The 16,050-nt window shown below is 52.0% G+C and overlaps 2 protein-coding genes across 2 annotated transcripts; both read left to right on the top strand.

The window, feature by feature from the left end:
• Window positions 1–395: 395 nt before the first annotated feature.
• On the top strand, window positions 396–8,590 carry AYO20_01379 (hypothetical protein; the record flags this gene model as incomplete). Its single annotated transcript, XM_022639685.1, has 3 exons — window positions 396–591; window positions 648–1,601; window positions 4,257–8,590. The coding sequence occupies 3 exons, from the start codon at window positions 396–398 to the stop codon at window positions 8,588–8,590; spliced, it is 5,484 nt and encodes a 1,827-aa protein (XP_022504521.1).
• Window positions 8,591–10,027: 1,437 nt separating this feature from the next.
• On the top strand, window positions 10,028–12,580 carry AYO20_01378 (hypothetical protein; the record flags this gene model as incomplete). Its single annotated transcript, XM_022639684.1, has 2 exons — window positions 10,028–10,950; window positions 10,996–12,580. The coding sequence occupies 2 exons, from the start codon at window positions 10,028–10,030 to the stop codon at window positions 12,578–12,580; spliced, it is 2,508 nt and encodes an 835-aa protein (XP_022504520.1).
• Between the last annotated feature and the right edge of the window lie 3,470 nt (window positions 12,581–16,050).

Below are 16,050 nucleotides of genomic sequence, written 5' to 3'. Positions count from 1 at the left end.
GCAACCACGAATTCGAACGCGCTTGGGCTGGAATCGAGACGTCGAAAATTGCTGCGGCAAGGAGCGTGGACGCAGAAGGAGCGCTCTACACTATGGCTCTTTTCCAACATGACCGCATGTTTCCGCTGGATTACTGTCCTGACTGAGGTTTCTCAACCGGTCATTATTATCCGCGGCGCGATCATATTATTACTATCAGTTAGTGTACTGACAGTTTGAAACCATGCCTGTCACTTTTCGCCCTCTTCCATCAATCAGCAGTGCCCCAGATAGCCTGCGAAACCAGCAATTTCTGACTCCTCCTATGTCCCACAAGAATGCCGAAGACATACCTTTCAAACCTGAAAAGCCTGATGATATCAGCTCGAGCATGAAAAGGAGTGGGAATCATCGACATGGACAGCACGAGATCTCCTGTCAAAACGAAACTGCTGGTCACAAAAAGAAGTCTCGCAAGTGCAGAAACCGAGGATCTGGCACCCGGCATCGCTCGTACAGCCTACGCAAAACCCTCTCTCTTCCGTCGGTCCAACCCCGATTTGATCTCGGGACTGTCGAACTTCTTCAGAGCCCTCAACACAGAGCACGGCGGTGGACAGTTTCTTCCAAAGCTTCGTCCACCCAGGGGCTCGCTACGCTTTTGCCAGTCGATGTCACCGCATGCACTGCTGATCCGTCCTGCGTCATAGGATTCAAATCAGACCGGAGCCCAGCAATGATCACGCTGCGTCGCGCGACGACTACGAGATCACGTAAACAAACTTCGCTCACATCATTCCCGCCACCCAAGTTCAGGCGGCATGGCAGCGGAATGCTGTCGACCTTTTTGAATTCGATCACCGGATACGACGAAGTCGTCAGCCAGGACAATGCGGAGGTAGATCGAACGAGGCAGGTCGCCCAGAAGCCACGTACAGCGTCCACAGTAAGCAAAGGAGATATTCGGCCGTCGACCTGCGCCGCTGCTCCACCTGTTCAAACCGAAGTTGTCACGGTAGAACCCCGGGTGTCGTATTCCGCACCAAGTCAGTCTGCCGCGCCCGTCCGCCGGTGCTCGACACGCTACATTTCGAACAATGTGGTGTATGAAATTATCTGGGATGAGAATTCTACTTCGAGTAGCTCCGATGGGGAGCTTCCCAACGTCTATGGGCAGGCGTCACTATTCCAGAGCCAAGATCTCACTAGGACAGAGACATTAGAGCGACGATTGTCGAAGGCTCTGTCGCAGTCACGACGAGAGTCCCTGCAGGGGGAGTGGAGGAACAAGAAAAGCCATGCGGCCAGCAACGTGTTGTCTATGCAAAGCCTGTGGACCAATCCCAAAATTTCCGGGCTCTTCTGCGAACCAGCTCCAAGAAACCCGGGTCAATCTTTGGCTTCCGAGCGTGGCGAGATGTTCCCCTCTTCGTTGACGGACGTGAATGTAGACGTCGACCTGAAGCGAGGGGCCCTTATAGGAGCATCCACTAACGGTGTCGAGTTCTTCCCTCCTCTCCGAAGTCGGGCCAATACCAACGGAGGTGGCAATTTGTTGTCTTCGTGGACCGCAGGGTTCAAGGATATTTGGGGAGCAGTTGCGCGGCGAGACCCGGTCCCATGTAATCCGTTTGAAGAAGGCTCTGGGTCAGAGGTAGAAAGGAGTCGTTGTGGAAGTATGATTGGGATCAGTTCGCGCACCAAGCGAAGGAGTGCATCTGCCGAAGGGCACCTACAGAGACACTGGACGGGAAGTCTCAAGTCCTGTAGTAGGGGAGCAAGTGAAAGCAGAAGGTCAGATGACGAGATGCTTCCTTTGTTACAGACGACTTGATACGATATAAGTGGGACGAGTCGTATAGGGAAACAGGACTACGGGTCTGATTCCGGTAATGCAGTCTTCAAGCCGACCTACACATCACTAACCCCGTACACAATACGGAATAACACGATATTGTCCTCATCAACATGCAATGATTGGGGGAAGGACACTCCGGCCGTGATGACCAGATGAAAGGTGACCATCGTCAGGATTGCATTCATACCATACCCCAGAATTTAACACTGGCTTCCCCTCCCCTGGACCCGCACCCGGATCACACTCGACACGGTGACCCGAGGCCCGAAGCGAGATGGTACAGGGAGCTCAGCACACCCAGATAGAGTTTTTATTTGCATCCCTAGGCCAACTAGATGGCAGAACGGTATCGTGTAAGACGAAGTGGAAGATTCCTGGTAGGTCACCACGACCGCCATCACCGAGTAGAGAAAAGAGATGTCTTGATAAGCAGTGTTTCGGAGCCTTTGAGCGAAAATCGTGCCCTGGATCAACTTCAGATACGGCTATCTCCCAGTATCTCAATCGAGTAGAAGTGCCACTCCAGGGACCAAGGAAAAGACTCTCATCGTCGTCGTGGTTCCCACTTGTAGCTACGGAATGGCACCCGCTCCCTCACACGGGCGGAGCAGTTGACAAAACACGACTTGTGTGTCAGAGAATCGCGACATGGAAAGCATGCTTCCGAGCCCTACCGCCACAAGCTTTATCCGGAAGTTGAGATTGTCCTGTTCTCATCGGCCCCGATCCATATTCGCTACCAGCTTCCCGCCATTCGCCATTTGGGTTCCGATGGACTGGAGCCTTTCAAAGGAACCGAGCCAGATGTGGAATCTGGATACGAAATGATTGCTCGGTACGAGTCCTTCGAGCAGCAGTCGGTGCAGGGGGAGGGCCACGAGTGGTGGACTTGGCCAGTCGGAAAGACTGTGGATGCGTTACTCGTGGACGAGGTGGGATCAGAGGAATAAGGAATCACTCCAGGGCCTGCATCGCTGGATGGGGTGATGTGGTGACTTGTTGTACCGAGTTATGTATCTCGTACAAGCACGAGGTACTGGCTCGCTGGCTATCGAGGGAACTCCATGTTGATGGCGTTTGGTCGGTCGGCAGGGTTGCCTGCGGCTGGGGCGTCGAATAGTGCGTGTGGGCTGAGTAGTGAGGGAAGAAGGAGAGTGACAGCCCCTTGGCAAGTAGAGAGACCAACCAGGCAATTGGGCAACGTTGCAAACGATCATCAACACCATCCTCCGTGATGAGTATACTACCTAAGCACCTTCACATCTATGATCAGTCAGCCGCAGTAATTGCGCTCGCAATCGACACTCACCGTTACCCAGCTAGGCAGTTATCCAGTCCTCGCCTCCTTTACCTTCCGGGACCCGAACATTATCTGCGCAAGAGTATGAACGATTTCCGAAGTACCTGCAATATCTCCGGGTGCATAAGGACCCAGGCCTATCAGTAACGCGCAGTAATGCGCAATATATTGTGGTTCCTGGCGTAAGATAATTCTGCCGAGTGCGCCCCGGTCACAGTGGCTCGGTGGCTACCAACCCCAGTGGTTCAGGTAGCAAAGCCCTCGATGGGCCCTGGCCTCGCCTCCTGGGCGGTGGTGCCTCCCGAGCCTACGAATTCCTTATCCCGTCATCTAACGCGAACCCCCGGCTACCAGGTGGCCTTGGACTGTCTGGACTGGCTGTGTTGGCAGCCTCTCAACCTCTAGTGCCCCCAGAGTGTGCCGATAGGCTTCCTCACTCACCCAGCCCAGCTGCTGCTTGCTACCACCAGCATTGCTTCTTGCTTCTGCGGCCTTTCCCCATCTTCCCAGTCAACCATCTCCAAACCCTGTCTGAACCACACACCCTTTCTCTTCCTCGACCTTTGAATCTTGGTTCTCCCATCCTCCCTGTCTAAACGAAACTCTTTCTCCTCTTTATACAACAGTTGCCATTTACAATCTTCCACCACGGTCCACTATAGGCATATACCCTCACACCCAATCGGCATATCGCCGCCTTTTCGAGTTCGCCGTGTCCCCTCCGTCCTTCTCTCCCGTCGAGTCGTCGAGCCATTAATTGAGCCCACCTTCCTCGACGTTCCTCGCTCACCTACCTACGTTGTCAGGGACACTTTTCTTCAAGAGAGCGCTGTATATTGTTGAGCCCGCCCTCTATCTGAGGTTGGTTGGGCTCTGGGCACAAGACATCGGCTTGTCAAGATGCCCTGGTCATGACATCTATCTCTCCGGCCGAACCGCGGCCTCCCCTCCTGCGACGTTCAACTGATTCGAATCGACCGCCCCATGGGAGAGCATCCAGTCATATCTTTTCGCCCACAGACAGAAAGCCGCCAACATTACGAAGGGAGACTGTAGAGACTGGGGAGGACAGGCCTATTAAGAGGCGGAAGATCGAAGCTGACTCTAACTCGAATGAAGTTGCCAACCACCACAACACCTCACTTCCCGACAAAGTCTCCGATCCACATGTCGATAATAAGACCGTGTACTGGCGCTGGGTGAGACCCTCAGCAATACGAGCGACTGTCGCCAATTCGCGGAGTAAGGAAGAGGAGGATACCTCGAGTGAAGACGGCCTACCTGAACTCCCACCTCGCCCCTGGCGAACCGCTCGAGCCGCGAAAGTTGCAGACAAAGCCGCTCCGACGCACCGATCACGGGTTGACATCCCTGTGCCCAATACTCCTGATTCAATACAAGTTCCATCCTCCGCGCCTCAATTTGTTCTCAAGAGACCGGTCGGGTTCTTCCCATGGACGGGGAAACACCCCGAGGACATCTTAAGCGACAGCAATGTTAAGAACGGCTATTTTGATAAACCTCCAAACCCCACTGAAAAGGAACTCAACACCGCGCGAGTCCCGCTCTACAATGCCTTCAAACACAAATCTGGCGTGGACAGTTTATCTACTCTCTTTTCTCTCGTCCTGAACCAGAAGAGCCAGCATGGCATTATCAGCTCCGTCTCCACGTTTAAGCCCCCTCCCCGCGTTACCTTGACCGAAGCGAAACGGAAATCGTGGATAGCCGATCTGGCCAATGCGGACGTACCCTTGAGACGGTTGAGCAGGACTATCCCCCAGGGTATCAAGGGCCAGACTCTTCTAGATTTATGCTTACAAAGCTCAGTCCCGTTGAGTCGTGCGATATGGTTCGCTAAATGCGTCTGTGCCAACGAGGTTCGCACTTTGAAGAGGAAGGGCACCACTCCTGCGGTGGCCCTGGGTGCCGAAAACAAATGGCTTCGCGAATGGACACTCAACGTCGAGCAATTTTTGGAAACCTACCTAGGACAAGCCAATGCGTCCGACTGGAGATCAAATATTCAATACGCATTGCGGTTGAATACACGTCTCTATTTAGAGAACCTGCTGGACCGGGGTCACTACTTGGATTGGATTTTGCACTCCTTCACTACAGCAGCCATCAGCCACACGCCTTTCTGGCTGATGGTAATCCACATTTACAAGCAAGACTTGAGCCAATACCGAAGACGAGGAGCGAAGCTCGCCCAAGCACTGATTGACAAGTACCGTTCGATCGACAAGCTCTCAGACCAATCGATAAGTCCATTGAGACAGAAGCTGCGGGCGGCAATCCGCGAATTATTGTTTGCACGCCCAGCTATCTTCTTGATGCCAGATCGCTGGCCTGAGAGTGTGCCAATTGTTCAAACTTGCCTTGATACAACTATCGGGCCCGAAGGCCTGATTCTCGAGGAACTCAATCGCATCAACGAGAGAGCAATGGGATTCAATAAGACAGACTTCTTGTCTGTTCGGTCCCCTGGCGAAATCATTGTCGAAACTCTCGATAAGGCTAGGGTGCCATATAATGTCGCTCTCCTTGCAGAAGAACTAGATGGAACCTCTACAGACTTCGATCTCCTCCTGCGATCGTGTCTTGAATGGTCATGTACACGATTCCGACAGTCCAGAACCCGCTTATATCTGGTCACTCGTTTGGTCAAGCGGTGGCAACGAGGCGGTCGTGACATTGACACACCTATCCTCAATTTTCTTTCCGCTTTTCGGGAGGGCAAGACGACCGCTGATACCTTGTGCTTAAGACACCTAGTTGCACAGTTTTCCCGATCTGATTGCTTTCCGCTTAGCAAATACTTGCAATGGCTGATGGTGAGAGGCCTTCCAGAGAAGGGATCGGTCTGTATCGACACTGAGTCTATCTTTGGCCGAACAGCAAAGGTTGAATCATACAGGGACTGTGCCTCTGTTCAGTTTCTACTCGACCTGTCATTGCACCGAGCAGAAGACCACGTCATCAACTTACGGAATTCGGTTCTTGAACGCGCAGGTTTCGATCCCGGCGGAGAAGAGGACATTTTCGAACGGTGTGTTCAGTATCTTGAGCAAAAGCTGGTAGATGCTAGTTTCGTCACGAAGTCTGAGCCACCAACTCTGCATGAACCTTCTTTTGCGGCGTTGCCATGGACTCTTCGAACTAGAATATCTATGTGGTTACGAGCAAGAGCTCTCGAAGCGGCAAAATCGGCACAAAGCACTCCTATGTTGCCTGGGTCCAAGGTTTTGAATGAAGAACAGTTCTTCATAATCCGTCACATTCTCGAGTGCATGGAAGATGAGGCGGTCCTTGCAGATGTGGTCGGCATTCTCTCGGTATCACAAAGGGATGACCTAGTAGCATCTCTCGTCGCCACTGTTCACTTCCATGCTGGTTCCTTTTCCGCCATTGGGGCTCTTGAAGTCCTGCAAAAAAGGATGTGTCAAATCTACATGAATTGGCGAACTGCTAAACCGACGATGCCGCTGCTTACTTCGACTCTCTTGGATTTATGTACTGCTTTTCCGGTCAAAGCACCTGCAATAAGATTGCTGCAACAGGACCTCGTTCGAGGAGACCGTGGGCGTGCAGTCGCAGCCTGCTCACCGTATAGTGACGGCATCGCGGAGTCGTTGCAGCAAGCGGGTGCCACCTTTGTGGAGGATTTTGAGGCGATCCTGCAGTCGGAGACCAATATGAATGAGCAAACCATGAATGGCCTCTTCTCGGTTTTGGTGGATCGCATTGAAAAGCAACAGAAATTTGAAGATGATCTGCGCACCTTGCAGTCATTCTGCCAACTTCTCAGCCGGCTTCGATTGTGCCGTAAGGCCCAAGGAGATCTGCTCACACAGAAATGGATGTCGCGACTCATGGCTTGCCTGGACTCGAAATCCGGTCCTTCATTTCTTCGAATCCTGGTGGCAACGGGCTGCATCACATTCACTACCATTTTCGAAGCCACGCCTGGCTCCAAGTCCGGAGTGCGGAAGAATTTGGCCGTCGCTTCCTTTCTATATCAAATTCTCGCCCCGCCCAGTTCCACGTCACTTGACTGGGCTGCGTACCAGACTCGGACTAGGTGGCACGAATACTCGCTGAGAGAACCGCTGGCGGCCTTGGAAATCGTATGCGAAGCCGGCCTGCAGGGCGTATCGCCAACTTTCGACTCCCTGCTTCTGGTTGTGCTTGTCAATAGTTGGTCGCCAGACTCATCCTCCTTGCCCGAATCCGCCAAGAAATGGTTCGTCAAGTCACTTAGTTACGCACTGAATTGTCCGGATGGTGATCTAAATGCGGCTGGTCTTCAAGCTCTGCTGGAATCCATCAACGTCTTTTCCCACCAATTTGTCCAATTGCGATTCCGACTTGCGTCACCAGCCTCTGTCGACAAGGCATCTGGACTGGATCAACCAGACCTGATCGAGGTACTCTCACAGTCATTGAAACAGACTCTACGGAACCCGCCTTCTCCATACGAAGGGCACCGGCGGCGGTTCTCACAGCTCTTTCAGATTGTTGGACCTGATGTAGCCAACCAGGTCCGCCACAATGTCGAGAATGAGTTCTTGTATGCCTTGCCGAAGCTGCTGGTCGGCAAGGTGACCAGTCCACTCTCAGCGGTGTTCCCTGACGATACGCAGCAGCTGTCTTCAATTGTTGAGGAGGCGTTCCAGGTGTGCGGGAAAGAGACCAGCCCGAGTCCTGGATTCCTGTCGCACCTAATTGATAGACTTTCACAGCATCTCAAGTACCTGGGTAACACGCACAACACTCCGGCTACCCCTGCCACTTCGGCCACGACAGCCCCGACAGGCTTTTCGGGACCCAGCGGGTCTTCTACCACTATGACCCATTCTCAAATGGTATCCATGTCATCCAGTCCGATTGCCAGCGCATCAGATGTAGGAGGTGGCTCTTGTCCCCCCGTAGGCTTGAACTACTTGAGATGCATACTACAAATGGTGTGTTTGCAGCGTCCGACATTAATCTCGCCAGGCTCCAATGGGCCCAATGTCAAACAGACGCAGAACGAACAACTTCAACTGCTTGTACGACTGGCATCCATAGCAACGCACCCAGCTATGACTCTGGTGACGGGACATCAAGGCACTCGGGAAGAGCAGATCAAGGCAAAAGAGGTGATCGAGTTCGCATTGGATGTGATAGCAACCATTATCGACGGCGTCAGTGACGAGGTCCATTTGATGTGCGCAAAGGTATTGAAAGACAAGTTACAGGACACCCGGCTCTGCTATTTGTTTGGCAGCATCAACCTGATGGGATCAGCACAGGTGCAAGACATGGGCCGGGGTTTGCAGATGGTCAAAGAAGGCAAAGGCATCATCGGAGAGTGGAAGCCACGAATGTGGGAAGTCTTGGATAGTGGCAGCGGTAAAGAGAGTGAAACGTCTTTGGGACTGGGTCTCTTTCGAGCCCGATATGGATAGAGAACGGGGTCTTCGAGACGCCAACCGCCAACAGAGGAGCTGGTGGGCAAGCCAATGTGCAATGACGACTGCGTCTACGGGAGGAGTCTTTGGTGTTGGGAGCCTCATTTCCTACTTCATCCACGGCCATTTTACGACGTCACGAGGAAATGGGTTTTTGTTTATTGCGGAAGATTTGTGTGGGGAGTTGACTGAACGGATCAGCAGGATTGGCCTTTTCTTTACTAGACTTTTGGGGACCGCAGCATTGCCGGCCGGACCATGGGCGATTCGACGGGACCGAATGTCATTCCCATGCCTATAAAGCTTGGATACTCGATTGAAGAATACTGTGTATGGGAAAGGAGGCGACCTCAACCTGAACACTACATATTGTACAGACAGCCAGTTTTTAGAATGAGCGAGTCAGGCTATAACGCCTATGCTCCATCTAGAACACGATCTTATAACTTTACACCGCAACTTGAGTCATCTGATGTGAATTGCTTGGGAAGTTCGGAAGTCAGATCTGTACACGGCAGGGAAGAGGTCCGAAAGGGGTAGTAAGAGATGCTCGAGAGATGCTTGGGATAGCTCAGGGTGATCAAACAAGGATTGTCCGGAGGTCGGTCAGCAGGTCAGGTTTGGAGGGACAAAGGGTCAATCACTGGAGACCAAGATCAGCAACTGGTTACATTAGTGTGCAGACCGAGGGGCATTGGGGGACACTGACTCTGTTGTAAAGGCCACATGCTTAGACCCCTGTTGACCGTGTCGACCCTTGAAGGCCTGGGCACATGAGGTGCTGGTGCAGGCATGGTATGCAGCTATGGAGCACAGACGCATTGGCAAGTCATGCACGCTCCCACGGCATCCCACATACACAAAACCCAGCACATGCAATGTGACGTGATGGGCCTTATTGGGGGGAGAAACACTTGCACCGCCTTTGCACCAAGGATGATTGAGCAAACCAGTTGTTGTGCTCCGATTGCTTGCTGAAGAAAGTCCCAAGAAGCCCCGAAGGATCACCAAGATTCCAAGATCCCAAGTTCCCGTCTGGTTGCGCAGTCTGGCAGTCGCCAGTCGCCATGGCGCGTCGAGATGTGCCAGATGACTTTTTGTTGATCACCTTCGTCCCTGTGATCCTATCCGTCTTCCCTCTAACCCGCCTCTTGCATTACATTGTTATGATTATTATTCTTATTACACCTCCACTCCTTTGTCCTCAGTCCTTTGTTATAAACGTGTGGTCTCGTAGGACCCTGATTTATTCTTTTCTATCTATAGTCGATCAAGTCTCGAGCCTCCTTTGTCTACCTACCTCCCCCGCTCCCGTGTCGACCCGCGTCTCGTCCCAAGTCGTTGGAATGCCCGGCTCAAATGGAAGGAGTGTTTAGAAAGTCCATTGGTACCTCGACATCTCTGTGAACGTCCCTTCTCTCCTATTCCTGGACCATGCCTTCGAAATCCCTCCCCGAACGTGGTCGTTCTACCCTCCGCCGGGATCAGAATGTTACTCCACCACAGAACACGACCCCCTCCTCGGACGACCGGTCTTCGAGAAGAAGCACCGCCAGACGCCAGACTTCGTCGAGTCTTTCGTCCGGCAATGAGAAAGCAAGACCAAAGATAGAGAAATGGACATTGGGTATATTGAATGACAAGGAGACGGAAGAAGTCCCAGGAACCGTCCTGCTACTGTCCGCCTACCGCAATGAACCCCTTGGTCTTGAATACCAGCCTGGCCGGCGGAGCAGTTCGTCCATGCCTGCTCAGCCCGTGTCGCCCAGGCGTCTTTCGGTGGCATCCCAGAAGAAAACAAAGGACGGGCAAGTTATCTTGGATCCGCAGCCGGATGACTCGTTGAACGATCCTCTCAACTGGCCCGCGTGGAGACGCGATGTTGCCCTTCTTTCCCTAGGGTTCTACTGCATGTTGGGTGGCGGCATGACGCCTCTTCTGGCCGCTGGCTTCAACGATGTTTCCCAGTCGTTTGACGTGAGCTATTCAAGGGTCGCCTTGACTACGGGGTTGTACATGATGGGTCTGGGGGTCGGCAGTGTCATCTTCTCGCCGACCGCCATTCTCTTTGGGAAGAGACCCGTCTATCTGGGTTCAGCAGTTATGTTCATACTCACTTCAGTCTGGGGTGCTCTGGCACCTAACTACGCCCAATTGGCAACCGCCAGGGTCTTTCAGGGAATATCGGTGAGTCCGGTGGAATGTCTACCGTCTGCCACCATTGCAGAAATTTTCTTTCTACACGAGAGAGCGTTTCGTGTTGGTATTTATACCTTGTTGCTTCTCGGTGGGAAGAACTTGGTACCCCTGGTGAGCGCTGTTATCATCGACTCGAAAGGATGGAGATGGGTGTTTTGGTGAGTTTACTCGTGGGGGAGTAATTATCCTGCTAACACGCACAGGGTCGTCGCGCTTATAGCAGGCTTTGGCTTTGTTATTCTTTTCTTCTTTGTTCCCGAGACTTTTTGGGACCGGACTCCCAGACCAAAATCAAGGAGACCAACGGTTCATCGAAACTGGTCTAATGTTCTTCATCCCTTGCACCAGAACAAAGACAATGCAGCCGGGCATGGGCAGGTTGACAGCACTGCGCTCCAAGCGGCCATTGAGAAGGCCATGACCCCGAGACAACACAGGCTCCACGAGCAAAACACACACGCAAGGTTTGAGGACGAGCTCGAAGAGAAGACCGATCAGCACGAAGTGGAGGTAAAGGACTTTTCTGATTCAAACTCCTGTAGTGAGAAGCCTTCAAAGGATTCAGAATCCGCCACAGATGCGGCAAATGATGCGAACACCCTGGCAAAGGTTGGCGAGGAGACGGCAGAAGCGGAGTTGGTACAACCAGAGCCCGTCGTCCTTCCTAGGAAGAAGGTCCAACCCGCCGGGCTATCCTTGCCGCCTCCGCCAGATCCTCGTTCCTTTAACAGATCCTGGAACGGAACCCACAGTGGTATTGCGGAAACGCCGACCCGTTCAAGGGCTCCTCCAGGTGAAAAAGACTTATCTGTTCCACATCTGCATAACCTCAACTCCCCTTACTACACCGACCTCGAGGGAACTGGTGACTATCTCAGGCACCATTCCACCCCCGGTTCAAGAAACGATGGATCTAGAGATCCCGACCCGAATGTGGTGAGGTCTGACACAGCTGCTACGTTGCCTGGTACCCCTAGCGAAGGACTACCCTCTCCCAAACTTGTCCGTTACACGACCAATCTCAAACACGCGCCACCAAGAACATACGTCGAAACTCTTCGACCCTGGAACGGCCGGCTGTCCAAGACCAATTGGTTCCGCGTTGCTCTTCGGCCTTTCATCCTCTTTGTTTATCCGAGCGTCCTTTGGTCAACGTTGGTATACTCGTTGTCGATTGGATGGCTGATTGTGCTGTCTGAGGCCATGTCCGAGGTCTACCGAAGCCGGGAGACGTATAACTTTACGGCCCTGCAAGCTGGGCTGGTCTACATTTCACCGTTTATCGGTGGCATTTTGGGCACGGCAGTGGCGGGACGGGTGTCCGACATCATTGTGCGATTCATGGCTCGTAAGAACGGTGGTGTCTACGAACCGGAATTTCGACTGGTCATGGCTATTCCGGTCGCTATCAGCACGACTATCGGCCTCATGGGCTTTGGCTGGTCTGTCGAAGAACGAGACGCATGGATTGTGCCTACCTTCTTCTTTGGGGTGATTTCCTTTGGATGCTCCCTGGGAAGTACAACTTCCATCACGTTTTGTGTTGACAGCTACAGGCAGTATGCTGGCGAGGCGCTAGTGACGCTGAACTTTAGCAAGAACATCTTTCACGGACTTGTGTTTAGTCTGTTCTTTGCGAGCTGGCTGGAGAATGACGGGCCCAAGACTACCTTTTTGGCGATTGGGGGGATCCAGATTGCATGTATGGTGACGGCCATTCCAATGTACGTTTACGGGAAGAGGGCCAGGATGTGGACTGTCAGGAGAGGATTCATGGAAAACCTTTGAGTTCTCAAGGCCTGGGGCTTTGAGGAGAACTCAAAAGATGGTGTGGTTATGGCGACATGGACCTTTGGTATCTCTTGTTTGTCGACAGATTGTTTGAACGGCATGGATCATGACGACTGGCATTTCTTTGCATAGCGGTGGCGTTGGTTACACTTTTATGAAACCCGAACTGGATTTACCGTCCATGATCAGGGGAATCAAGTGCGCAGCTCTTGAATGCATGACAACAGCAAATGAAGATTGGGGGTAAAACAAGATGTTTAGACACGGGAAAGAGGGAGTGACTTTCATGGCGATGACATGGCGAGGCGTGGCAAGGCATGGCATAACTTGGCGTGGCTGGATTTTTGAGAGCTCCTATGATATTACGAGTAGATGTACAGGACCTAATGATAAGGAAGCGGTGAAATTTGCATGCACTGAGTTTATAGTGTGATGCACGAGTTGACGACACGAGCGACATGTAGGTAGGTAGGGAGGGAGTGAGTGAGAGAGGTGTTTTGTTGGGGTTATCGGTTGGGTTTTTCGTACCATGTGGACAGAGTGATGAAGTATTGGGTAGATTTGTGTATGATTGCCAGATATACAGAGGATACAGAGACCGAGGCGGGACACACAGTCGTCACAGAGGACCAACACAAAGTAGGGAAGTCATGGTATTATGCATGTAGTGGAAGGTGGTTGAATTCAAAAGGAGGAAACTCGGGATGTAGGGAGATTCAAATGACGGAAAATGGAAATTAAGGGAGTCTAATGACAGATGGACAGAGGGTGGCCAAGCGGGGATTTTAATGCCATTGTACAACGTGCAGATGGGCAAAAAGGAGGGGGTTTTAAATGACAAATGACGAAAGGGGCACATGTACTCGTCCTTGTCGCCGCTGTTCGGATGGGTGTGAAGAGAGGCAGGCTACAGTACAGTAGTATCCCACCTGTTTCTTTGGTCTTTTCTCGTCTTCTTTCTAGGAAACGCCGAACGTTGATGCACGTGAAACCCAAATGGCACAGAGAGGGAGGGAGAGAGGGAGGGAAACGAACGTCACTTTGACTGCCTTGGCTTGCCTTTGCCCTACCCAGGTACCTACCCTGCTTGCCTGTAATTAGCCCCTGTCATGTATGTGTATTCACATCCCCATAAAAGGACCGAAATCACTATGCTATGCTATACTTTGACAGCTCCTATTCTTATTTTTGGAGACGTGACCTGTCTTGTCGTCGAATCGTCCTGGTGGTTTTATCTACCGGTCCATCAACCACCATTCGCCATGGATGGGCCATTTTCTTCCATCTCTATTTCCATTTCTGGGCAGGAGAGCAATGCATTCACTTCACTCGTCGCTTGTGACCATTCACCAGCCCAGTCCAATCCAGCCTAGTCTAGTCCAGGTATAGATCGATAGATAGATATGTCGATGTATATATATAGCTCACCTTTCCCTTCAATCTCTCCTTTTCCTCCCCCTCCTACCTGGGTATAGACGCCCTTTGAACTCGGGTAACCAACCAACCACGAACGAATACCTTGCATTAACCAGAACCTGTGCCAATATCTCGCCCCCCCTCTAAAGTCTTTTTTACCCAGCAAGCGAGCGACGGGCAAATTCCGCCAAAGTATGTAGCAGAACAGCAGAGCAGCAGGCCAGCAGAGCAGAGCAGAGGATCCAGGTCGAAGAAGAACAATACGATCATGCGAGGGAGTACTCGTAGGGTGCCAAAGAAACGCTCGTCTCGTCTCGTCCCGGGAAGGCCGAAGTCGGCTTTGCCTCTTGCCTCTTGCCTCTTGCCTATAGAAGTACATACGAGTAAAGGTGGCGATGGATGACCTATGTATTACCTATGTAGGCACGTAGGCAACAGCGTTTTCTTTCCCTTGAGAGTGCGAGCCAGCCCAGCGCTACCTACAGTAACAAGTACAAATACCTCGTACATAAACTTGGTATGATACCCAACGTATGATATTATGTCCGCGTATTTGGTAACCTTCGCCTCATATCACATCACCTCACTTCACTTTACGCGAACAAACGAACAAACTAACAAGCGAGATTTACGAGTAGACGGTGGTAGTGGTATTGGTAGTTGGAGTCGAAATCCAAGTCAACCTCGTGCTCGGTACAATGGATCTCAAACATAGACGTGGACATGGGAACAAGTATACCGAGTATATTTTTGGAAATGAAATTAGTCCCGCACTCCCACACAAAGTCAAGGACGGGTGGAGTCGGGGATTTACCCAGATACTTATCGAGTAGATTGATCAGGATTGATCAAGATTCGAGAGGGGGATGGATTGGGCTCGCTTAATAAGGCTCAACCAAGTACGGAGGTAGGTACCTACAGACTCGGTACAAGCATCTGAATGGTGAAGGGTGGAACGAGTGGAGGATACCAAGTACCTCGTACATAGGACAGGGTTTGCAGCCTGTAGCCTGTAGCCTGTACTTGTAGTGCCTCGGTAGCCTCGCACCCTCGGAAGGTACATATGAGTGACTCGTATAGAAGTGAGTTGCCACCATCGTTCGTCTTGTACTTTGTAGCTTGTAGCTTGTTCTACAAGCAGGTAGGCAGTGAGGAATACGAGGTGGACGAGGGTTTAGAGTTGGGAGACAAGGGAAAAAAAAAGGCACTCCGTGGGGTATCAGTCAGGACCAGGACCAGGACCGCAAGATGCCACGATGTCGATTTTGATATTCCTACAAGTCTGGACCAAGTAGATAGGCTGGAGGTGTGCGTGGCAACTGGTAACCCTTGAACCCCTGCTAACCGTAGACAGGGGGGTTTCGCGAGAGGCACGAGGGTCCTCCCATTTCCCCAATTCAACAGTAGGTGTGGTCAAAGTGGTCCACACTTGGAGACGAAAATGAGAACGAGCGATTTTTGAGCCGGGGGTCAAGGCAAGGCAGACACTGGTATGGGAGGTACAAGAGAGATAGTCGGGACCGGGATGATGGATGAGCCATGACCCAAGAGGCACGTGGCCATATTATTTTACTACGATTTCCATTGCAGGATGCAGCATGCGGGACGGATGCAGCATGCAGGAAACAACCGGATAACCTCTGGTGAATCTGCCGTGCCGACAAGTCCAACCTCGTGTATCCCAATCCCTGCAGGATGGAGTTTCCCGTCTTTTCTTTCTAATTGGTATAGGACGAGGGGCAACGCCCTGACTAAGCCAGGGGGACAAAGAGTTCACTCGGTAGGCGAACCAGGCAGACAGGCAGACACTGTTTGTGCGCAATTCTCCATCATCTCATCTGGTGGAAGGATAGTACTAGTGTACGAGTGACTCGTAGACTCGAGGTGACTCGTAACTCGTGGCTTCCTTTGTGTGCCTGTCGCGCCTGTGCCTGCGCCTGCGCCTGCACCTGTGCCTGTGCCTGTGTGAAATTGTGGAGGGATTGGAAATCAGAAGTGACGTCGCCGTCGCCCCTCAGGCCTCCTCCTCTTCTTCTGCATCCATTCCATCG

The sequence above is a fragment of the Fonsecaea nubica genome, assembly GCF_001646965.1.
Source record: "Fonsecaea nubica strain CBS 269.64 chromosome Unknown Scaff5, whole genome shotgun sequence".
Classification (NCBI taxonomy): Eukaryota; Fungi; Ascomycota; class Eurotiomycetes; order Chaetothyriales; family Herpotrichiellaceae; genus Fonsecaea; species Fonsecaea nubica.
The sequence above is the reverse complement of the archived record's forward strand: the minus strand, read 5'-3'. Positions and strand labels throughout refer to the sequence as shown.